The sequence below is a fragment of the Atractosteus spatula genome, chromosome 21 (assembly GCF_055471065.1).
Source record: "Atractosteus spatula isolate fAtrSpa1 chromosome 21, fAtrSpa1.hap1, whole genome shotgun sequence".
NCBI lineage: Eukaryota > Metazoa > Chordata > Actinopteri > Semionotiformes > Lepisosteidae > Atractosteus > Atractosteus spatula.
In genome coordinates, this window is record NC_142726.1 from 6,278,208 (window position 1) to 6,304,099 (window position 25,892).

The following is a 25,892-nucleotide window of genomic DNA, read 5'->3' on the forward strand; positions in this document are numbered from 1 at the left end:
TGTCTCCTGAAGCATGAACAATGTCTCTTGTATCAAACCTCAGGCAAATCTCCCCCAGTGCTACATTTTGAGAGTGAGAGAGTGATCTACCACCTCCGGTTTACCCAGCTTCTGAGGTGCATGACCAGCTGATCACTGCTGCCTGCGAATCCAGGATACAGATTGTTAATTTGCAATGGGAGTGCATATTTGATCTTGTGATGTCTCCACTATAGGGGTTGACCTATGTTCAGAGAGAAAGCCTTAATTGGATTAATTATTAGGAGTTCAATATACAGTACATTATCCCAACATTTCCAAGCATGAACTACTCTTTTGAGTAGTTTCAGAGTAGTTTATAGTGTGTCACACTATGTGACACTGGAGTAGAGTATTTCCACATTGTAGCATCTGCTTGGATTAATGATTTTAAAATGTTAGGATACATATACTGTATTTGCAAGCACTAACCTAATGATTTATGTGATGCTTGGTACAGTAACTTCTTTCTTTAAATCCAAAACCAGTTTTGACATCCTTGTATTTTGCGCATTTTAGGCAGTTTGCTAATCATGTTAAATAAGACTAAGAACTGGTTATTATACTAATCCCCTGTGACTTCCCTAATGCCCTCATCCAACAATCTGAATTATCCCCCTTCAAAGTATTCATAGTTTTCTTCACAGATCTTAAACTGCGCATATCTGACAACTTAGATGAATAGTAGATGATCAGAATGAGTCCTGAAGATGGCATACCTGTCACTCAGGATGCGTATGAAAGCTCAGGGAAGATATTAGCTGACTGGAACTTGTAGAAGCTGCCTGTGCCTTTCCTCTGTCAGATACTGGCTATTGGATTCATTGTCATTAAACTAGAGGTGTATTGACTGATATTTCATCAAAATGGCAAGTACACCTGACAACATGAAACATGTGTTAACATTTAATATGTAACCCAAAATATATCTTAAGTAAACTACCTCAGTGCTGAAACTATACAGTAGTTTCAGCAGAAATATTATGGCAAGGTAAATAAGCAACATTTTTTCAAGGGCTTATAAATTATCCACAGTATGGTCTCAGAAAATGAAAACACATGCTGTGACCAACCACAGACCTTTGCTTCAAAAACTCATTTGCTGGGAAAGCTTTGACATTGCACAGAAATTCAAATAGTCGTTTTTGGATTTTGGATACCTTTAAGGAGGGATTCTGCCTTAGAGGCATTCAGTCATAATCCTATGGATGATGGCTTCGCAACATTGGCTCCTCAGCCAAGCAAAGAAACCAAATGTCAGCTTGTGATTAAATCTCAGGTTTATTTTGCTTTTAGTGGGGTGCTGGAAACACTCAGTAATAACTTTAGATCATTGAAGTGAACACAGGTTCACATTTTTCCAGCCCCCAATCAATCAATATCTTGCCAGAATTAAACCCTTTGGGGTAAAGAGAAATACTTCTTAATTTTGGAAATAATGTTTTATTAACTGAATCACGATATAATCTGATATATAATTTAATATTATATTATTTTTATGTAATTATATAATATATAATCATCCATTTTTTATTTCATCATGAGCAGAAACTTTCATCTAATCATCTGTCATCTTTCAAAGCCCAAAAAACAGTTGAATAATTAACATCAAGACCTATTTCCTTAAGACTTTGAGGCAGTGCAAGGCTTGATACTACAAGAGCCTACAACACATCAATGATCTTGTAATAACCTAGTGTGTTTTAATTGTGTTGGTTGATTCTGCATGGACAACAGCTACCTATACCTCTACAAAACACAATACCTGATAATACGATACAGTAACACAACCTGGTTTCATATGTGAATTGTGCACATCCTGGGACAAAAAGAAGGTGTGATCTTTAATTTTCCTCTAACACCTCCTTCTCAACAGCTGCTTTTCACAAAAACAATTAGGAAAATTAAGGGTGAACACCTGTGCAACTAGAGGCACACAGCTAAACAATACAACCAAAAGGGAAAACTTGTATCACCAGACTTGACAAACCAAATGTTTCTCATCTTCCTTTTTATTGTAAGTATGTTTTTTCTGCCAGCACATTCCCTAAAAATGCAAATGTCTCCTTTGTCCATGTACTGTACTAAATCACACCTTCCCCCAATCTCTGAAACATAACTCTGAAGTGTTCAATGGCATTTTTCCACTTTAGTTAAAAATACTGCCCGTGTAATACTTTAAAGCTCTCATTTATTATCAAATTATTAGGAAATCCTTCTAAAGAATTTGCTTCATCTACGTGGGCAACATGAACAGGGTGTGGCAAGTATTGCACAAAGGTTATGAAATATTTGCAGCACAATCTCACCTCAGTCTTCCAGTGGGAAAGTACTCAGCTGAGGTACACATGAGGTTCACTCTAATGGAGTGTGAGATTGTACTGTACCTTCTACTGGCTCTACCATGTTTCAGGACAATTATTGTCATGGCCTGGGAAGGAGATGCAACACTGTTTTATGACCTTCAAGACAGCCATACTTTTGCTTACGGGTTTCTTCATTTGACTCAGACATCCTGATAGCTTGTCCAGTTACAGAGCAAATGTGAGTGGACTTCTGCTGAATTAAACATTTCCAAGAAAACCATCCTACAGACAGATTCAAGAATTCTAAGTGAAATTCTGTAGAACACAGGCTCCACTGAATGCATTGCTCAACAGAAATTAATTTACAGCATCATGTATAGCTTTCTGTGCACATTTTGCAATATGAATCACTTCTTTAGGTGCTGTTTGTTTAGGCTTTGCATGAAGCATGATGTTTTCAGTCCCATCATGCATAATGTTAGCTCGACACCTACAAGTCTACTAACCAGAAAAAATCTGTGCTCCATTAGTCTAAAGACACTAATCCAAAAAACACATTTTAGCTTTATCACAGGAAACCAACACTGTTAGAAATTATACTTTTCTAATCACTGTAAATATTTGGGTGCATGACCAGAGAATACTGATTGACTGGTAGCCCTCATCCAGGTGTCCAGATGTCTTGAAAGTCCAGCTGTATTTCCAATCAGGAAGAGTAACATTGCAAAGCTGAACCTGGGCTGAATGTCTGGGTAATGGAAATTTACATTCAGAGTGGATGCAACAGGATTAAACTGAGGTGCCTCAAATTGTATTCTACCCCCCACCATTTCCAAAATAAATCTTGCCCTATACTGTATGTCTGGAATAAATGGAATTACAGATCAGGGAGTGAAGAAAAAGAATGCTGCTGATTGCTGACACTTAAAATTCAGAAATGAGCATTATTATTACTGCCAGCAAGCTGTGTCCTCCTACTGAGGGCATCCTCAGATGTGGGCTATGTGCTTGGTTTCCATATTAAAGATTAAAGCCGCACAATTACAAGACACAAGATGAAGCCACAATGACAGAACTGATATTCCACTCTCCACTCTTGCCCTTCCCCATCTAGGAGGATCTTTATTAAAGGTGGTAAGAAAATAAGGTCCTGTGGCTTCTGGGGGTATATTACAGGGCACTTCTCAAATCCAGCCTCTGTAAAGTGGAAAGGGCACACTGTATAACATATGACTGGGTCTGTGTTGGTGGCCAGAATAGAAACGTCATTAAAGAGATAAGATATTCCTCTCCACAGTGCACCTAACAAAGGATCAAGATTTTTATGTGAAGTAAAAGACATAGTTTTTTAACATGTCTGTCTTCTGCTTTGTCAGTGTAGTTTGATATAGTCTGAGACAGGCTATTGCTCCACTCCAGAATTCACAGCTGTTGAGCAAGCCCTTGAAGGGAAAGCCAGTTGCTCACAAAGCAACTAAAACACTTCGCAAGATATGGACAAATCTTAGTAATGTGACTAAAACACGTAATTTATGTGTTTCGCTTCAATCTACTCAGTTTAGGGGAAGACCACCAGGCATAAGGAGGAGTCAGGGGAGTTAGCATTATGAATGCTGGGAAATAATGACTTTAAAGCCTATTTTCATACCATTTTCAGAGGAGGCTATGAGCAAGAATTAGGACTCGTCTTTCTCTGAAACGAGCTTTATGAACTGGAGTATGATACTGCTTAATAAACTGAGAGATCACGACTACTGCTACATATACCACAGGAACTCTTACTCCTATTAATAATAATAATCACTGTGGAAGATATTTTCTCAAGATATCAAAAGCAGAGAAATGTTTAAAAATCTAAATCAACAAAGATAATGTAAAATAAAGCACTTAGTTTATACTGTATGATTACATATAACTCACAACAATCAAGTTATTGCAGAGAAACAATGTTTCATGAAGATATTATTTACTCAGCCTTGATACAAAGGCTACCCAATACTGTTTTAATACATAAAATAAAAAAAACATTTTTAAAACAACAAAAAACAAACACATTAACTTGTATTTCTGTACATTATTGATATTTTATCACACACACTAAAATAATTTGCATATTCTTACACTGATATTGAAAAAAACATTGTGAGTATAGATGGGGGGGTCTTAATAATTTCAGCAAATGAAGAAGGAACAAAACTGCAATAAAACTCCATCATGATGGGCATGACACTGTGTGAGACACTAAGGGGCCTCACCACTGGTAAGCTGTTCCAGACGTATACTTACAGTCGCTTCATTTCATATGTGGCTGCAGCCACTATCAGGGACTCTACCCCTACTGTGGCTGGTGGAATCTCCTCCTTCTGCGATACTTGGAGCCTCTGGGATCGCCTTTGCGTCGCCTTCAAGATGAACTGATTTAAATCATCATTGAACTTCTCCCAGTCTTGCCTGACGGGATAGAGTGAGAAAGATGGAGGTAAGCAACATGGCTGCCTGATCCACATTGAAACTTCAGCATAACCCTTGCCAACATATGCAATCACTGACCAGGCCCACCCTTGCTTACCATAAGAGATCTGACAGGATCTGACCAAAGGTGGAAGAAGGATCTCCCAAGTGTTAACCAAGGTATGATTCTAATGTATTTTTTCCATCTATTTTCTAACTGCTGTATCCAATACAGGGTCAAAGGGGAGCGACAGCCTATCTCAGCAAGAAGCAGGTACAAGGCAGGATACACCCTGGTTAAGACACCAGTCCATAGCAGGGCACACACAGACACACACAAACACACACCTGGGCCAATTTTCCCAGAAGCCACTTAACCAACAGTACGTCTTTGGACTGTAGGAGGAAACTGGAGCACCCAGAGGAAACCCAAGCAAACACAAAGAGAACATAAAAACTATAACTATACAACTATACAAACTACAAAAGATAGCACCCCAAGAACTTATCCTGGACTCTAGCATTGCAAGGTCGTGGTATACCAAATATATTTGTACTATATTTCATTTCTAAGTTAAAATGCAATAGTTTCAGATTTTAATATATTTAATAATATTATCTATTGTGCTAATAATTGTCCTTATTCACTGTTCATATGGAATGTAAACCAATTTGGTATTTAAATTACTTCTCTGCTTCCACACTGTGTGACATTTGCATTGCTCTTCCAGTTAGTATTATCTTTGTTATTCTGTTATTTAACTTTATTGGTCCTGCTCAACTGTTTCTTGTACGTACAAGTAGCACATTGTCATTTTTCTGCATTGTAACACTGTAAGTCATGCTGGATAAGGGCATCTGCTAAGCACATAAATAATAAAAATAGATTCAAGGAGATTAAACAGGGAAGATTCCTGCTGGAAGGTCCAAATCTGTACAGAAAAAGGGTAAACAAGGTTTTACAGAACAAGTGGGCCTTGACATTCAGAGTAGATTTTTTTCTCATCTAAACTCTGGTGTGTTTATACTGTAACTTCATGTACAAAAGAAAATTCTGTCATTTTTATCCATATTTTCAGAAGATGAACTGTGCGCAAAATGAGGTCAATTGATGCTCTATGCAGCCTTTTCTGGGGAAATGCAATACTGAAGTGGCTGCTGTGTGAATTTCCTGGGAATGGGTACTGTGATACGAAAGATGGCAATTTGTCCAGAGGGATAAAAAAGACGTGCCTTGCCAAAGCCTGCCTGGGCTCCCACAGTTACTCTTGCTAAACCCAGTTAATCTCATTATCTCTCCTCTATAGCTGCTCATGTCATTGGATATTTGTCTTGTCTGTGTTCGTACTAATCAAGTTCCAAATGTTACTGTACACTTTCATTTTTTACGTTAAATTTTATTTTTAGGATATTTAAATCAGGCAAATGTTTTTTAAAAAGCAGCAAAAAACGCAAGCTTTCATGACTACCCTCCTGTCACATGTCCCATTCCCCTCTCTAAACCTTCTTTAAGATGAAGTGTTACATGAATAATGTCCATGCTATGGACATTAAACATACTATGCCACATGGTATTGTCACTTGGTTGACAAAGTCGATAACTGTGGACTAAAGGCTCATTTCAAATCTGGCCTGAATAAGTCTTTTCCCACACCAGTCCCGTCTTCCCAGACTTCAGCCTATATGGAGATCTGAATATATTCAATCCTCTATCCGGTCAATGTATCATAAGGACCTTGTCATGTTGACCAAAACACTTCTGCAAACAGGCGATGTCCTTATCTAAAAGAAGTGAATACCTATAGTTGTGAACAATGAGGACTATGAGAGGACTTGATTCAAGTTATTGAAACCCTCATAGGCACTGACAAAGTCATCCCAAAGCAATTCCAAAGCAAGCACCAACAGTGAAAAACAAACCAGAAAACAAAAATGGAAACAACAGGAAAGTGTATTTAAAACTGAGAATACAAGGCACCGTTTAACACAAAATGTTGTGGGAGTTTTAAACGAGCTACCCATGTAGTCAAAATTCATACCCTTTTTTCAAGAGACAGCTGGATGAAATCCTCAGATTACTTGTATTGTTATATTCTTGTAATGTTCTTGTAATTCACAGCCAGTACGAAATATATTTGGTTATTTGGTGACTGTAGAAGAGCGCATGCCCATGACTGTACCTGTTAGAGTCCTCCTCTGAATCATCTTCATCATCTGTGCTGCACTCCGCATCACTGAATACTTGAGAGAACCGTCCTCGTGTCTCCTCCCCTGGCTCCTTGTCCACCTGGAGAGTGGTGGCGTCAGTGCGGATGTGAAACTGGGCCTGCTGTCTATATTCCTCCAGAACGTCTGAACACAATGAAGGCAAAAGGTGCAAGAGGGCAGGCATTCATCAGATTATGTGCTGCAAAAGTGATGTGGTGTGATGGTGTTTTTAAAGGAGACAAACTCAATGGTCAAACTTGGCATGAAGAAGAGGTTCATTAATTTGACTTTTGACATATATTTCTCATTTCTATTTTGAAATACAAATCTAGATAACCAATACATCACAGTGGACAGAAATCTGTGGTGACTCATGTGACCAGCAATTCCGATTACTTTGCTGGTACCTTCGTGCTGGCGGACCAACACAATAGTGCTGGCTGTGGAGGAGTGCACGGTGGAGTACAGGTCTTCTGGTCCCACTTCAGGCAGGCAGACATCGTAAAGCGCAATGACTGCGCTCAGGATATCACCATTCTGCACCTGTGCAGACAACAGGGGGGAACAGAATCAATATCTCAGCATGGCAAAAACAGTTTGCACAGACACCTAAAATTAACTTCCTGGAAGGACACAGGATACCCTCATTATTTTTGTTATAGACAAGTGTACTGTAGATCTATGAATCTATATAAGTTTTTTCTCCACAATTGATCTTTTACATGTGCAACTTATTCCAGTTGCTTTACCTTTAAAAAATTCTGGACCTGGGGGAAAGCATGAGATTTATGAAATTGATGAACCAATCTGTCCACTAAGTAACTGAGCATTCAGATGAAAGAAAAGGAGAAGTGGACTAGATCTACCATCCAGCTTAAAAGACCTAGAACAGTTCTAAGTTTGGCAATAGAGTCTCAAACCCAACCGGCCTGGAAACAAAACAGGACAAAATAATTATTCTGATTGTAATCACCGTTAGTTAAAACCAAATGATAAAAAGAGAATTGTTATACAGTACAGGTTTGTTATTAATAATAAAAAATAATGCTGTTTTCAAAGTTTTGAGGTTCAACTCTGACCAACAACTGAAACCTAAAAACATGTCCCCTTAAAGAGCTCTGTTTCAGCCACTGGCTGAGTCATCTCACGCATTTCTTCCCACAGTGCTGATTAATCAATCCAAAAGTGTTGCAGCTGTCCTTCCATAATCACATCACTCAGTGTTTCCAGAAGCTATGGTCTGAATAATGAAATACCTGTTTCACACAGGCCTGTTAGTAAACAAACACACAAAATAACATTCTCATTCTGAGAATGAGGAACAACAATAGAAATATAACATCAGAGACTTGATTTTAAGGCTTCGGAAGGCAGTAGCATGTTGTTTAATAATACTTCATGGTCCAGGGCCAAATTCCACCTCATTGGGTCTCTGTATAGAGTCTGCATAGTCTCCCTTGTGTTTTTTTTTGTTCCCAAAGACATGTAGGTTAGGTTTAGTTGGCTATTCGAAAAACTTGTCTTTCCAGGATGGGATTTAATTCTTGTGGGGTGTTCCCAGTATAACCAGTACCTGCTACATGGAACTGTAGAGCTAAATGAGCACAACAGAGTGAAAGGCCTTTCTCCTGTACACTTTGCAATGTTCTGATATCCCAAGTGAATCCCCCTCTCACCTGTCCCTGGCCACAGCAAGCCTTTGGGATCCCAGTGCAGAAAGTGCTGTATCTGTTCATTTGTCATTCAATTTACAGTACATAGATGAAGATTCTTCTCTTACTGACAGCATGTACACCTCAAAAGTATTCTAGGAGACATGCCAAGCACAGTATGTTGTTTGAGATATTTCACGCCTGAGTCAGTTTGTATAGTGTAACAGCACTTTTAATGGATACCAAATAGCATCTGTAGTGCTATTCAGATTGCCTACAACAGTGATTTGTTATCATCTTGATATGTCAGAAATGGCTCTCTGGGCATATTAAAAGTTATGGGGGCTTACACTGCCTGTTTACATGTACGCAAAATAATTAAAAGGGATGAGTCCATGGATTGTTCAGGGCTGTTTGAGTGCAATGTGAGGAGAGATATGAACTCTCGGAAATATGACCTATATTTTAACTTGTTTCTACAGCTTGAACGCTTTTGAGTCTGTGTGTAATGAGGAGCGCTTTATCTCCTGTATTCAAGCCTATTTAATATTCTTGCAATAAATCTAACAGCCACAGACAAAGACAAAAGCAAATGAGAAAAAAAAAGCGCATGGTTAATAATATTCTCATTCCCACAACATATAATTGAGAATATACAGTATAAGGCCAATGAATATTTGTGCACATTGTACACATAATGTCAAGTTAACCTTTTATAATGTGGAAAAAAATGTACACATCCTATTGTTTCTTAATTCTAACTTGAACATTTAGAGAAATATACCAACATTATCAAGACAACAGACCAAATAAGAAAAAACAGCTGTTTAATACATGTGGAATATGGTGTATTCTCATCCACACTTGGCCTCAATGTCTAATGCACTTCCATAACAGCCATTTTCTACCTCTTTTTTATTAGATGGTCAGGGAAAGTCTATGCCATTCAACCTCTAGACCTTCTCCCAGAGCAAGCAGAGAGAATGGTCTATTGCCTTTTCCTCTTTCACAACTCTGATTTTCCCCAAAGGTATTGTACATAGCTGAAGCCTAGACTGACTAAGCCAATATATTTTCAATTATTAAAAATATTTCAAAATATTCGCAATACAAATATTTTGAAATAATTTCGAGACACCTCTTTCCTTGTGTCTGGCCCACTGGCAGGAGCTGTATGGACTATAGTAGGTGGCAGTCAGTTGTAACTGACTGCTAAAGTAACAGGCAAAGTACTGTCTCAAACAGTACTTTGAGGCTACCCATCTACAATGCATATGATCTCTTGTTCAGTCCATGACTGGTGTTGGGAAATTTCTCCCAATATGTCTGGTAATACAGTGAAATTATTGGGAAGCCATTGTTAGTTGAAGATCTGGTGAGTTTCTGACTTAATTACCTTCTTAATTTTTACCATGATACTGTGTCTAATTTAATTTTTTTAGTTTGGTTGTCTACTCAGATCCAGTCCAGTTTTTTCTTGACCAATCTTTTTGTTTTCTTCTTTAATCATGTCTAACTCAAATCCATTTTATCTTGGTCTCTCTCTCTTAGTGAATAACAAACTTGTTCAAACTCTGAACTGAGTCTGCCATGCCTGCTTGTGGGCTCCAGGCTTTCCAGCTGCACATTAGCAACATGCAGGGTGAGTCAGCCACTTGAGGAGCATGCAAGTAATTGTCTATAGCACTCAGGTGAACAACAAATGTGGGGCTGGTGTATAAACACCAACTTAGAGTAGATGTTAGAAATGGTCATCTGTAAAATTTTACCATTGTACATTTAAACAAAAATACTGTGCTTTGAACATGAGTTTTCTAAGGATTGCCAGCCTACTGAAGCAGGTAAGAGCCTAGTCAGTACCTGGATGGGAGACCTCCTGGGAAAACTAAGGTTGCAGCTGGAGGAGGTGTTATTGGGACCAGTAAGGGGCGCTCACTCTGCAGTCTGTGTGGGTCCTAACGCTCCAGTATAGTGACGGGGACACTATACTGTAAAAAGGCACCGATCTTCGAATGAGACATAAATCTGAGGTCCTGCTCTCTGTGGTCATTAAAAATCCCCAAGGTGTTTCTCAAAAATGGTAAGGGTTTAACCCCAATGTCCTGGGCAGATTTCCCCCAACTTTTACCAATCATGGCGTCCTAATAATCTCCATCTATGAACTGGCTTCATCACTCTGTACTCCTCCCCACTGATAGCTGATGTGTGGTGAGCATTCTGGCGCACAACGGCTGCCGTCGCATCATCCAAGTGGGGGACATACTGCTGGTGGTGGATGGGAGTCCCCATTACCTGTACAGAACTTTGAGCAGAGATTCCAGAAAAGTACTACAGTATATAAGTGTAAGGAATAATTGTATTAATTATGATTAATTTGTATTATTTCAAGTTTAATTTCTATGCAAATGGTGAAAGGCTAAAAACCTTAAAAACAGTCACTCCAAACTCTCCCAAATCATAAGCAACCACCAAGAAACTGCCCACCTGCTAAGCCAATTAATATGATACCCACAGTGATTGCCTAGTGTAACATAAATTAAACATTAATACTGTGACAGCTGCAAGTTGTCACTCAAGATTTAATTTAGCATGCACTTGTGATTTAATATGACGGCCACAAATACTATTTTAAAACCTTTAATAGCTTCTTTGCTTTTTAATTGCTAATTGCAAGTATTTTTACAATAATTAGTAATATTGATATACTGTATATATTATAGAATTACAATTAACATATGGCTAAATGATACTGGCATTTACTTGCACATTAAAACATTTAAAACCGGTTCTTAGCTCTGGAGCTTTAATGAAACTACAAAAGAGGGACAGTATTGCTGAACCTTCTTGTTCCATTTCAATACAAACAATTTGGCTGAGGCAGTCATCTGTTACAACACAGAAGTTCAAACTTAACTAAAAGTGGTGTTGCAAAGCTTTAATAAGAAAGGTCATCGTACAAAAGGGTTCAATAAAATACTAATCACTACATCTAATCTAGTAGATCTACATGCATATACTTATATATATATTAATCTTATGAGAGAAGGACTCTTGCTCCTTTATCCATTTCAATTGTTCTTCAATGCAGTGGCTTAAATCCAATGAAAACAGAATCTGACTTCCAATTACTTCAGAGGGCACTGCCTACCTTCAGTTCTTTTGTACTCCAGGTGGGTACTAGATACTTAACCAAGAATGGTGGATCTTAACCAAGAATTACGAATTGGGAAGATAAAGAACAGAAATAGAATTACTATGGAAAATGCATCATCAATGGCAAGAGCTGATCTTCAACTCCCTGTGGAGTGCTACTGCAGGAGCTGAATTCCCATTATTAGACCATTACTCCTGTAATTTCTGGAGCTGGCGGTGATAACAATCCGGACATGATTGAGCCGTGATAATACGTCTGGCTGCTCACTCCAGCGGAAATTAAGTGACAAACAAAATGGTATTAAAGTGATTTCCACTGGTTATTTAACTATTCATAATATCTCATATCTCAGATCACTAAAAAATTTTATTATTATTCATTTAAGCCTTGTCTTTTAGGTACACAAAAATATACTGCAACACCACTTCTCACTCAGAACAGAAAACTCACACACTGATAATTATACATCCAGAGAAATGTTTTTCCCTGGTTACCACAGAACATCATGTCCTTGCAGTTTCCTTTGCATATTTGTCACACATGTTTACTATGTTTCATATCTCCTTTCATCTTCGTGAATGAGTGCTTATCTTTTCAATTCCAATTGTATGTCTTGCTGCATTCAATAGCTAACCAAGGATACAAAAGTGTATTTTTTCAACAGTGGCATTCAAATTTAAGAAAGCAGGATGCTTTATTACAACATACTGGGCTTTGGAGCATCAATTTTAAATACCAATGTTCTAACCTTCAAATATGTAATATGAAGGCTGTTTAGCAGTCTTTCTTTTATCACTTGTACATAGAAGCCTAATATATCAGCTTGGATAATACTTAGTATTACATATCACTATACAGTATGTAGAACTCACAGTAGTTAACAGTAGAGACAAAACTATTTGCTATTATTTCAGTGTTTTATCTTGGAAGAAAAGTATGTGGTCTAACTCTGCATTTCTAACATTAAATTTTGCAAATTTTACTTTCAACTGCGCTACTAGTCCAATGCTTCAGACACCACACAGTAAACTTTAATCAAATATTTAAACAGGTAGATTATGACTTGAAAAGATGGGCTGTGCTTCCTTGGACATCTTTGTTTTGATTACAGAATTTCTCTTCACTAAAGTGGTAAAGTTCTTTGGCAGGCCTGGGTTTGAAAACCTTTAATTTTATTATTACACACGTTTGTTTTGTGCTCTACTTGTTTAATGCTGACATGCCAGTATCTTGGCATTCACTTCATGCATCTCCAAGATATACAGTATTAGATCACATGTAGGCTTCCGTAATTACACAATTAAGATTGAAAATTTACAAAATCACAGAAATAAGAGATCATCAGTTCCTTACAGGTGATTATCCTAGTCATTGAATGATCCAGGTAAATATTTTCTTTTAGCTTAAAATATATGTACAGATCAGTTGAATGAATATACACTGTATGACGATGCTTCTGCTGTTTCTAACAGTGCCACAGTGCATTCAGTGCCACTCTATAATTGATAAGAGCATACTGTACACTTGCCAAATAAAGCATTAGTGTGTGCTCGGTTGCTATGAACTGTCTCAATTATGCTGTTTGAGCACTATAAAGGGCTAGCTATTATGTGTCAACAGGGACGCGTTAACAAACAAAGCCATTCACTTCGAAACATGGGCAAGCAGAAGAATGCCAGTGACTCTACTACTAAATTGATAGTTGGAGCTATTGCAATATATGTCTACAGCAACATGTGCACAGTATAGTGCACAATGCATCTATTTAACTTGCGTATAAGCCCTTTTACTAGTCTGAAGGTACAGTAGCTACTACCCATCCTCAGCTCCCTGTTACTTAAGGGCAAATAAAAAGGACTTGCGCACAGCTGTGGCTGTGGAAGACGAGTTGCTCAAAGGACTGAACTGAACTTACAAAAATGCGTTGCAGATGCAGTTTGCTATTGATTTCATTTATATCTGTACTGTTTTCAATCTTGAAAAACTGAACAACACATTGTAGAATAATGCATGGGTCAGTTAAAAATATGCACGGATCCTTCACTTTCATACCATATACATTTATTTCTTATATAACTGGATAATTAATGCGAGCTTGTAGCTTTTTCAACACAAAAACACCTCTTTAAAATTTCTTTTATGATTTCAAAACAAACGGTTTGATTTAGTGAATCTCTCTGTGGTGCACAGAAGAAAAGCAATGTACTGAGTATGTACATACCTGTACTAAGTACAGTATATACATTGTTCTTTATCAGCTGATTGAAATTTACATAACTTTTTCTTTAATGCAGACATGCAAATATTCCACCCTACATTTTTCTATGCTATTTTGTGTTGGGTTTTTTTTATTTGATAGGCTATGTTCTTGTCCAGATAGTGGGTCACTTTTTTCTTAAACAAGCACTGGTCATTGCCTACAGCCTCTTCAAAAAGAGTAAAGTAATCTGTTATGTTAAGAGACTATGAAACTTGAAAAATGTTTTGTTGATTGTTTGCTTGTTTTATCAACACCAGATATTCATGACAGATATTGATTCATCTCTTGTCTAATTAGGCTTTTAAAAGCAGGTAGAGAAAACTGAAAACACATTAGAAGCTGGCAGGCCCAAATATAAGTAGCTCATAAACCACATAAACTTCTTCTGCAACCCTAGACAGTCTGCCAGGCGTGTAACTGGAACGGGAACAGCCCCAAAGCACTGCTGACAGGCAGCATCTACGCACTGAACAAGCTATAGGAAACTACACAACTACACAGATCACTGCATCATTTTGCAGCACAGCTACAGTACCTCCTAATTTGACCATTTCTGTCAACTAAATGTAAGTCGTACAGGAGATTTTCCCTCACATGTCCCCAGCCATGGATCTGCTCGAGACTGCCTCATTTTACTGTGCAAGTGTCCTGTACTGGATTATTCTCCTGGTTTCCTTCATTGTACTTCTGCATCTTGTGCTTGTATGAAGCTTATCCCGTACTGCACAATATAAAGTTCTAGATATTAAGGTTTTCCTTGTATGTGAAACACACCATTATTTTGTGAACAGATTATTTTCCAGAATAAAACAAATTGGATACAAATTCCCCTCATCCCTGCATAAAGTACCATTCCTGGCCCCATCAATCAGTTACACATCTATCATCCCTGCCCCTCATTACATCTTTCTTTTTCTTTTGACATCTTCCTGACTTTCCTGCAGTGGCAGAAATCCAGTGCTGTACTCCTAAACTGTACTCCCCACAAGTCCCAGCAACACAAACCTCCATATCCAATGAGATCAGGGAAGGAAATACAGAGGTTCCCAATGGGAACAAGCCACATTTTGGTAACTACTGCTCTTTAATGTATCTTGTGTAGAGTTGAAAGTATAATTCTGGCCAGTATACGAAATTTCCTATTGTATGCCAGTGTAAGGAAGGGGCTACCTTTTGGTTGAGGGGAAATAATACACATCTGTTCTGCAAGACTGCTTTTGATATATACTGTAAACAGTTTTGCCTACAATCTATAGCACAGGATATCAAAAAATGGAGAAACGCCAGTCTCAGGACTATTGAACCCTGGAAGCTTCTAATCCACTCCATCTTCTTAATGAGATGCCCAGGTTACTATCCATTTAATAATTAAAGCTCTGTGGGTTGACTTTGTCATTCTTTCAGGTTTTCTGAATGTGTTCTTCTATGGCTCCTGGTGTTTTGTAAAGTTTGTTTTTCTTTCTTTGTTTTCCTTACAATAATGACCAATGTTATCCTTTTGATAATGCAACTGTCAAAACTCATCACACTACTCAACAATGCAGCAAACATGTTTCACAAAGGATCCCTTAATTGGAATTCAATGCATAAAATAAAACATTCTGCTGGCCTTTTTTCACTTTCCATACAATGATGTGCCAATATAAATGCATACTGTATGTCCTTTCTAGAGGCTGGGTCTTCTAGTTCACAACTGTATATGATATGCAGACCTATATTAAGACATAGTACTTATTATTATGCTTTCTGGAAAAAAGGTCCACAAAACTCAACTTATTTAACATTTTCAGGGGACGATGTAGTTTGAGGATTCTGCATGCCCACATTTATAAATAGTTGCATGGTCAGGGTTTGTGTTAGTCTTCTCAAAGAGCATGCATAGCTCTTCCCACAGTATATAACAGTTAAAAACTATGATATATATATATACAGTATTTCTATTAAAAGAAAAACACACATGGATCATACACTGACGTGCAGCAATTTGTAAAGGTATTCACCTCCACAGCAGATAGAGACCAAGGAAATGTAGGACAATTTTGAATTATATTGTTGCTTTCTGGGGGGGTTTTAATGGCCGTTGGCTTAATACAAGCAACCACTAATAGAGGGTGGCATTGAGTGGAATCCTTAATAACCCATTTAAAGACACAACTTCAACCTGACGTGAAAGGCAGCAACTCTTCTGTATAAAATAATAGCTTCAAAAGTGGCTTTCTTGGAACAGATGTAATCTGGATATTACCTGTGGAACGACAGATGGTGCAGAAGACATCTGGAGTAACTGATGGAAGTTCACTCTAATGGGCAGTACAGTAAATTTCTTCTGATTACCCTCACTGTCTTGTTGCTGTTGTTTGAAGACCACAGCAGGAAAACAGACAACATTGCCTTCTGCCATTCGAGGTGCTGATCGTCACCGTACCAAAGAAGCCTGCAGGACAACAAAGATGAACATTTTGCAGCATGAAAAAGCTGTCAACCCAAGACAACAGACCATCTTCGTTACGACAGTTCTAAATGAATTATCTGATAAGATGCGATATTTAATATCAGAACTACACATGTACATCATAACTGGGAGGAGGGGGGATTTTTGGAAAGACATGCCTCCTGTGTCATCTCAAGCCCTGAGGAAGGTCTCTATAAAATACAGTTTGGTGCTCCTCTTATAACAGCACTTATTCCTTTTTCGAAAACACTGAGGAACATGATACATTTATTGCCTGTGACTTGGGTTTGTGGTGTACTGTACCTGTATGTAAATGGGGTGAAGACCAGAACACTACACAGAATTAGAAATGTATGTACCCTTCACCTGCAGTGAACATTGGTGTGTTTAAACGGCTTTCTTTATTGAATGTTTGTTCACTCTCTTTGAATGTTAAGTGCATTGGTCCTAAGGGGAAGTGTAAATAGAGCAAAATATCAAGGGCAGACACTGAAGACATGATAGAGTGATGAAAATGCAAAATTATTCATTTGATAACATTATTATGCACTGGGATCAGAATTATGCATTCTTCTTATGCAATTGTATAATCAAATAATCCCAAAGGATCTGTTAAATACCTCTACTCCATGTTTTGTGATTTAAATTCTGGTGGGATGATAATTATTCTTCAGTTACAATTAAATAAAGTAGTTTAGTCAGTTTAGCACTCTTCATACGTACAGTAACTCCCAGGGTGCAAAGGAATAATGGAACAGTTTTGAAAAGCAGACTCAAACATGTTTCTAAAAAAAGTGACAATTGTGCTGGAGCTTTTAATATGAATCAAAACCATTCTTCTATGGCAACTGGATAGTAGCTCCAGCAACAAGCTTTCAAACAGCAAATCTCTGAAAAACAGAGACAGTTTCATAAACCACTTCCAGATAACTGCTAAAACCAATTCAACAAAACCTAGGCTAACAGAATCCAATACCTGTCTTAAATGATTTGATGATGTAGTGGATAGTTAGATTTATGGATTTTGGTACTGTATACCAATTTAGCGGTTCTGCAATAATCACTTAGACAAATTGTAACCATTGTTTCAGATTATACCATCACAGTCTCTCCATTGGCGTGGCTCACTGGCGATGTCCCAAATTTTGAGCCACGGTTCAAAGTTCTAATGAGTCCTAGGCAAGATGGCAGCATCGCTCCACTGTGTCCATGCCCATCACTGCTTTTCAGCTTATCATTCTGGCCCCCCATCCCAAAAATCAAGGGCAAGATGACCCATAAAAAAATAAATATAACCAAACCGTAATTATCCTGTTTTCATGTAAGCTCCCATTTTCCCATGTCATGTTTATCTACTGTATTTAAGTGTTTTTAACATTTCTTTTAATGTGCAGAGAGTAATTAGAAAATGCGATCAAGAATTCAAGAATGAAAACCAAGCGGCCTCTCAAGACAAGGGTTGAGAATCACTGACCCCATGCACTTCACCCCAGCAACTTTTCACTAGTTTTCCAAAGAAGCTCATTACTACACTTGTTTAGAGAAATAGCTTAGATGTTGATCGAGTTAATTGTCAGTCCACTGAGGTTTACTTCTATGAGTAGTATACATCAAAGAGAGGGATACCCCAGCACATAGCATACTGTAACATTTCTAAATGTAGCTGGAAATTTGTAGCTTTTATCAGACATTCAGATTAAATGTTGTACTGTAACTATGTTACAAACACTTAAGACTCATGTTGTGTACATTTGTTAGGTTATGTTACTGGGGAATGTTTTAACACATTATTAAGATGTCAGATTCTTACAAAGCTGACAAGCAGCAAAGGGAATCACTGGCTTTGAGCTTCACTAAGATAGAACCTATTAAATGTGAGAAGAGTTGACAACTGCATCTGTTAATTGTAAAATAGATTGAATTAGTTTGCCAGTTAAATACCCCAATGCACATCTTTTGTCAAATGAAATACTGTGAATCTGACAGTTACCCCAAAGCAAGTAAGACAGTGCATTAATGGTAATCAAGTAACATTCATATTTTCTAAAAATGTTAAGGAAATACCAATCATTCTGGTATAAATCAGAAGTGACAGTACAGCACTTTTTTAATCTTTAATTTTTGGCATAAAACTCCTTTACTTTGCAGTACTGCAGAGTCCGAGCTGGCCCAGTGTTTTCGTTTTCAGCTATGATATACAGTTACTTCACCAGCAGCATTAGTAACTTACACATGGCCAAGCGCAAATCAAAGATTCTAGGCAAGACACCAAATTACATTTTGTGCTGCGAAGAGTGAAATATATTGTTGCACACACACAAATAAAATTAAAATTAAGCACTGAGCATTTTCTACTAAGGCATCACAGATGATTTGAGCACGGAACAATGTGCCATACTTCCAGAAGGCTTGCGCTCCAATCCCCCGTTTGTCAGGAGTGAAAAGCAAAGGAGTCAGTCAGAGGATGACACCTAAAGAGAAATGCCACAATCCAGGAAGTGGAACTTCCAAGAAGTACAGACCTCTTTGTGTAGTTGTCTTTACTCATACAGTATGTGGGTCCTGTACATGCAGCACAGTACCACTGGCAGTGGACATTATACTGTAGGTTTGGAGGTAAAGCAAAGACAAAAACAGAGGCTCTGTTTTCTACCTGAAGCAATCTCTCCCTATAAACACCTTCAGTTAAAAATCAAACAGTTAACACTATAAAACACTATAAATAATTATATAAATTGAATAGATCTTTGTCAGCCAAAATTCAGCAGTGAATCAAAATCACTAGCTGCTTTACACAAACTTGTAGTGAAAAGTATCCTCTTGTTTCCCTGCACACCCTGAATGACTCCCTGCTGTCCCCTGGACAAATCATTGTCCAGTGTTGATTTAAAACACAGCAGATACTTGGACTTGAAAAGAAATGTGCGAGAGATGGAAAGCTGTCCAGCAGACATAAAATCAGCTGAGTGGCCAAAGAGGCACAGTCAGGGAAAACAACTGAGATGAGAGCAATGATGCAATGATATCTTGATCGATTAATCTGCTAATGACCAAGTAATTCCCTAAAAGCCTTTTTTTAATCCCAGGCAAAATGGCAAAACCTGGCCACACCAAATTGTTCTTGCGAATAAAGTATATCAGAAAATCGTTTTTGTAAAAAAGCAGAAGTGTGTGGTCTTACACTAAAACCTACCTAACTAAGCTGGATTTGTACTGTATATGCCAACGTCAGCACAGATCCTGAGGTTGATTTCCTGGATCCTTCAAGATTTGACTGGATTAAATCATAACCTATCTGCAATGAAAAGAGCAGGAGAGCAAAATCTATCAAAATGCCTCATCTACTTTCTAACATATTATGCTCTTCTAATCCAAGTTCATTGTTCAAATTCTTTTTGTAGAAACTTTGATGTATTCTGATGCATTAAATATTTTACAAAAACTGACATTTAGTCTTACAATAATCCATTATTTTGAACAGATTATTCAGTCAAATTGCTCTTCTAGTGTCTAATTGACATATTGTGCAAAATGTGGTACAACTGTCAGACCAACTACTGTTACTATCCCTTTGATGTTTTGGAATATCAAAATGTAACACTTGAATCATATTGAAGCGCAGGCTCTGCGTAACTAAATCTTGACTCATGAGCCTTCCCACTTAATAAGGCTTTGATATCACAGTTTATTTACTAACAGTAAGCTTGATTTAATTGAGACACCAAAGCAGACTAAATAAGAGAGGGAAATGCTAAATGCACTTCTTGACTAATACATGCTTGCATAAGGATAGAACATTCAGATGTTTTCAACATGTATATCTGGACTTTGAGTGTCTGAGTACAATTTACTGAGATCGGGAAGACGCGAGTTTATGTAAAACTCGTTTTGCCAAAGATCCTTACTTTTCCATGCAAGTTACATGTTGCTGATACATTAGAGAGAATTATACACTTGTGCTCCACGAGTAAGAGAGTGTTGAGTGTCAACTTTCATGTCTTTAGAGAAAAAACAACTTTGATAAAAAAAACACGTTTCAAAACAATATTAAGTGTCGAGAATGTTTTAACGGACTTTATTAATATACTGGTATTAATATAGATCTAAATTATGCTATACTATTGTGGTATATACATTTAAAAAACTGAGTGTATTGTGCGGTATACAATTAGTACAGTAATTGTACTACCGTCCAAGCAGTTCAACTTTATAAACATAATATTCTGTTACGAGTAGAACTGCATTTGTTGAACGCAATAAATATTACGGACAAAGACGGTTCTACAAGTTGAAAGAACCAGACAAGTAACTACTTAGAAAAACTGCAATAACAACGACAACAATAACAACATAACAGTTTAACTCCACTTTTTTTGATACGTCATAAAACTAAAATCATACCTACTGTATATAGTAAGGGACAAAGTTAGGAGCACAGCAGGTGATGTAGTTTTTTATTCATCTCACCATTGAAATTTCCATATACAGTACCCTTACCTTTTTCTCTTCCGCTTAAGGCAAACACTGTTGACGGTAGCTATGGATACCGAGTACCACGCTTCCCTTTGCTTTCTGGGAAATGTAGTCCCCTGTCTAAGCTGTTGAGTTTCCAGGTCTTTGGGAAAGGTAGCCTGTAAACCAGTGCTTTATTTGTGTCATTTGTATTTATAGGAGAGGCGCCTTAAAATGAAAACATTAATTTTAGTTATAAAACCAGAAATATCAAACTCCCTGTGAAGTTGGTCCTAACTATAGAGCTCGGTCTGTGATATCATGTTTCACCCAATCAGGTGGGAGAGAGCTGGGTGACGGAGATAGTTGGACTGATTGGCCGAGACCTCATTGGGGGCGTGGCTTCCGTGCCAGTATGACGTCAAAGGAGCTGTTCAAGACTGGTGGTGCTGGAAGAGCACGATTCAGTGAGCGGAACTCGGGGCAGTATATGGAGCTTTTCCCTTCTCTGCATTAGAATGGGAACATATCGCAAGGATCCTGTCTGGGCTCGCGAAAGTGACTGACGCCAACGCAGAGCTCCACAGGCTCCAGGCTGGTCTTCACCAGAAACGGTAATTTCGCTCATTCGCCTCTTATTCATGCCACGAGTGTGAAGGATGAAGGGGAAACTGCAGTGAGGCACGACCACGTTGAGCTGGCCATCGACTTATCCTTCTGCCTTCACTAATTCCAAAAGGCTCCTTTTCCATTTACTACTCTCGTCTTTGCGAGCCAGTCTTTGTGCCAACAGGCTCAACGCGTGCCGCTGCTATTTGAATACTGTCTGCTCTGTATTTGCATGTGTTGGGACTGCAGGGAAGGAGCTGTGTCAATAGGTAGGGCGAGCTCTTCTTGTCCTGGGCTTTATCTGAGTCGCTGTACGAGTGTGAGTGAATGTAGATATGAGGTAGATACGGTCCGTCTCACCTCCCTTCCCCCAGGGGTACAAACGAGTACTCCAGCTGTACACGAGGCCGTGCTGCCGCGTTCATCGCTGTCATTTAGACACGGAGCCCTGCTTTGCACTGGTTGTCAGGCTGCTGTCGCGATCTGCATTTTTTTTTTGTATTTCCTTTGATATTGCAGGAAGTATTTCACGTTCCCTTTTACAGGCTTAGAGCATTTATTCTGAACAATGAAATACAGCTGAAGGCACGTGACGCTACATTTGCCTATATTTCTACTTTGCAATTAAGTTACCGGCAACATTTTTCCTCAGACGTCTGCCGATTCAAGCCAAGCTGGTTTAGGAAATGTGTAAGGTCGTGCTTCGCAGATTCTGCATGATCAGAGCCCCTCGCATTTAGAAACCATCGATTCGGCAAGGCGTGGTTCTTCGTCACTTTAACTACACGTTTCCTTACAGGCAGTGTCTGCTTTTGTAGCTTTAAATGTAAAAACGGAGCAGAATGACGAGCGAATACCCTGTGTCTGGCAGGACGTTCAGCAAAGATACTAAGTAAATTACATTAATGCGCTCTGTTAATTAATAGATTGCCTGCTGCCTGTAAGGTTGCTAATTGTGCTTTTTTAAAATCCGAGTCAGCATTTAAGGCTGCTGTACATCACTTGAAATAATTGCGCTGCGATCAATCAGATGATGGAGTTGGATCATTTTAAACGCGTTTATCAGCCCTGTGATCAGACCCTACGAACGCAATACACGGTTCAATAATGAAATAGATTCTATTATGTGAAATAGTATTATATTCATATCACAGAAATGTCGGTGATTTACTGGGTGAAGGGGTCGCTTTTTATGGTTTTACAAAGAGTAGTATCAAACAGGTTAGACGAACCGAAGTCATTCTTGTTAATGGCCAGCTCCTGTACATTAATACGACAAAATCCAGTACGTGAGTATACTGGTGTGTGAGAGTGGAAGTAAGTTAGTGAGTCTGGAAGTACAGCCTACAGAGATTTACACCAATGACTGCATGTTGGCATTGACGTGGATACTGTACTTCAATCCATACATTCTCGGGTTTGGATTTAAAGGTGGAATTTCTGAATACTATACGAGAGTATCTCCTGTCAAAGGGTGAAAAAAGCTTGTATCAAGTTTACAATGCCGAATACACAGAGGAAGCAATAGACAATATCGGAGAGACGATATCGAATAAGGAGTAAGCAAATAGTTTACAACGAAACCGAGGCCCACTTAAAGTTGTACTTAGAGGGCCTGACAAAGTTATGGTTTGGGAAAAGAAGTAAAATTAATAATAATAATGATTAAGTCAAATATTACGCTACGCATTTTGATAAGACTAACGTTTCACTGTTGTTGCCTTTATCTTTCAGAAAACGTATACTATTTAAGAATGGTCACGATTCCTTGTCTCACGATCACTTGTCTCATTCAAAGACAAGTTACACTGTAGATAAAGCCCCGCTCTATACCTTCTTCTGACTCATCCTTTTGACGAGGAGTTAATTATCCATTAGTGAGTTTTTTTTTAATTAAGGGCGATTTCTGCTTTTACGGTCTTGCCAATAGTCCCATAGTTTTCAGTGTACCCTGGGGAGGATCGAATTGTTACTGTAAATGTGAATATGAATAAATTATACATTTTATAAAATGCCGTTATATTTTCAGGATTGCAATTAAAGAACAAACCAGAATCAACAGAGACGCAAACACTTAGATTCTTCGGGTTAGGGCGCCGTCTGCTATGGCTTAATTTTAAAATAGGCTCTTAGGGTCCATAAATCTCAGGACTGATTTCTGTAGTTGTGTTTATTGTAAAAAAATGTAGCAAATTATGATTGCGATCATGCCTATTTCTTCTTTTTATTATATTATCCGCTGTAGTAATGCACTGCTAATGGTTTAGCACTTCTTAATTGCCATACGAGGCCACAGACGTCATTCCAGCTTTAGCCAGCTTTACAGTCTTCTATCACATCTGCTCCCTGTGGATCTCCCTTAATCCTCTACCTTTCTTACAGCCATTGACAATTCTCATAGCTACCTTCCTGGTTCCTCAGCTTGTAAGCCTTTCTTAGAATTGCTTAGATTTTAGACGTTTATTGTGAATGCCGCTGAATGTAAAATCTACAAACATTCTTTAAAGCTTTTCATCAATATGCACAGTGTTCAAACGATTATGACTGCTCCTGAGACAGCCCCTGTTCCGCCGTTCGTGCAATATTAGAACTGCTGCTCTGCTGTCTCATCTTCCCAATACTTCAAATGAGCACATTCAGAATTCTTGGTGCGTTTAACCTCACGTGATATATACAGTAGGCTTACAATATACAAAACCCACCCTCTGCTAATGGCAGGATACACAAAGCCCAATTTGGGAGATTTACAAAAGCTACTGATGGTGTAACAGTGCTTAGTACAATATATGGAATAGTGACTTGAATGTTGCAGTTTCAGAATATTGCAGGCCATTTCTTGGGACAATATTTGGGGTAATACAAAATTTGCATAGAGAAACCCTAACCTTTGAATGACCCACCTAAACTTTGTTCACAAAGTGTGTTTTAGTCCTGCTACAGCGCATCTTATGAAGATAGAGAACGAGAAGACCCCTGTCTTGGGCTTGCTGTGGACAGATCTGGTAACAGTGTGGGAGTCTCCACAGGTTAGGTCCTTTCACAGCAGAAGAGATGTATCTGACTGGCTGGTCTGGCTACATTTAAAATGTTCTGGCACTGCTGCATTCCCTCACCTGGTGTCACCAGATCCTGGCCTGTGTGGAGATCATTTATAAGGGGCTTTGGATTGCTTGGAATCGTGGTGCCAGTGGGTGGATAGTAGAGGTTTGGAGTGCTGATGCTGATGCCAAAGACTATATTGTGGGGGTCCTTAGGTTGAATCTTGAAGGCGAGTACCACTTTTTATGATTTATTGAATTTTATTGTGCATGGGAAAATAAGTTGTTTGTCCTGCTGTCAACTCATGCAGAAGTGAAATAAAACTTCTACCAATGAAGCAGTTGTCCTCTGGCTAAGTATAAAAGCTGATAAGTACTTTCCTCTATTATAAGCTAGAGTGATCTCTTTCCACATGAATGCACACTTTGTCATCATGCCAAATTTAGACTTATTGGAAAAATGGGTGAAGTTTCTGTCGAAGGAACTGATTCTCAGACAAAGATTGAAAACATAGTAAATCTACAGGGAGAGTAAATTCATTGTGGTGAACCACAACCAAAGTAGTTATTTTAAGTCAAGAAATCTGATGTGGGTTTGGATTTGTTTTGTAAAAGAAAGCTGTATATTGCTGACAAGCAATGCTTATTTCCCTTTGACTAATGCAGTACTTCTCTAATGCATTGTTAATGGCAAAATAATGACACACAGAATGCTCATTGATTAGCAAAGATGGCATCCTTAATCTAAACCATTACTAGGAAATGGTTTTATCCATGATAATTAACAGGACAAGATTTTTTTCTAGTCTGTTTTTGTTTGCTTATCCAGTAGTTTATAGGGCAACTCACAGCAGTTGGCCTAAAAAATAATAAAAAATACTTTCTGGTATAAATATTTTTGTAGTCCAGAGGGAGAGTTTCTTCTTTTAACTTTACCCCCAGTGAGCATGGATGCAAGTCTGTTGCTTTCCTGAAATGAAATTTTCCCTGATTATGGTAAAAAAATAAAGCAGATCTCATGACCTTATCTGTTTTTACACTTTCCTCTTTTTCTTAGGCATGTCTGAAAGACTGGGTGCATTTAACAACTGCACGCCAGCATGACGTAGACCCTTGCAACCAACAGGATTTACCTTTCTGACAATTATTTAAAGATTCTCCTATCCTTTTCTCCATCAATATATTCCACTGCAAATAAAAGCACATGTCAACAAAAGACGAAGAGCTGCAATCGCTCCTTTAGCACAGACAGGGAGAGAAGCTTTGGGTCAGAGCACAGGGTCAGCATTTAT

The 25,892-nt window shown here is 38.3% G+C and overlaps 2 protein-coding genes across 2 annotated transcripts in view; one reads left to right on the forward strand and one right to left on the reverse strand.

Annotated features, from left to right (window-relative positions):
* LOC148817082 (uncharacterized) overlaps window positions 1–16,450 on the reverse strand; it is a 34,268-nt gene extending 17,818 nt beyond the window's left edge. Inside the window, exons 1-4 of the mRNA XM_088938745.1 lie at window positions 16,295–16,450; window positions 7,391–7,526; window positions 6,956–7,127; window positions 4,611–4,775 (exon numbers count right to left, since the gene is read on the reverse strand). Of these exons, the coding sequence (XP_088794871.1) occupies window positions 4,611–4,775; window positions 6,956–7,127; window positions 7,391–7,526; window positions 16,295–16,450 (629 nt within the window). The remainder of the gene's footprint in view (window positions 1–4,610; window positions 4,776–6,955; window positions 7,128–7,390; window positions 7,527–16,294) is intronic.
* Window positions 16,451–21,412: 4,962 nt separating this feature from the next.
* The window catches only part of smpd3 (sphingomyelin phosphodiesterase 3), a 79,474-nt gene continuing 74,994 nt past the window's right edge, over window positions 21,413–25,892 (forward strand). Inside the window, exon 1 of the mRNA XM_088938759.1 lies at window positions 21,413–21,567. The gene's annotated coding sequence lies outside the window, so the exon portion shown is untranslated. The remainder of the gene's footprint in view (window positions 21,568–25,892) is intronic.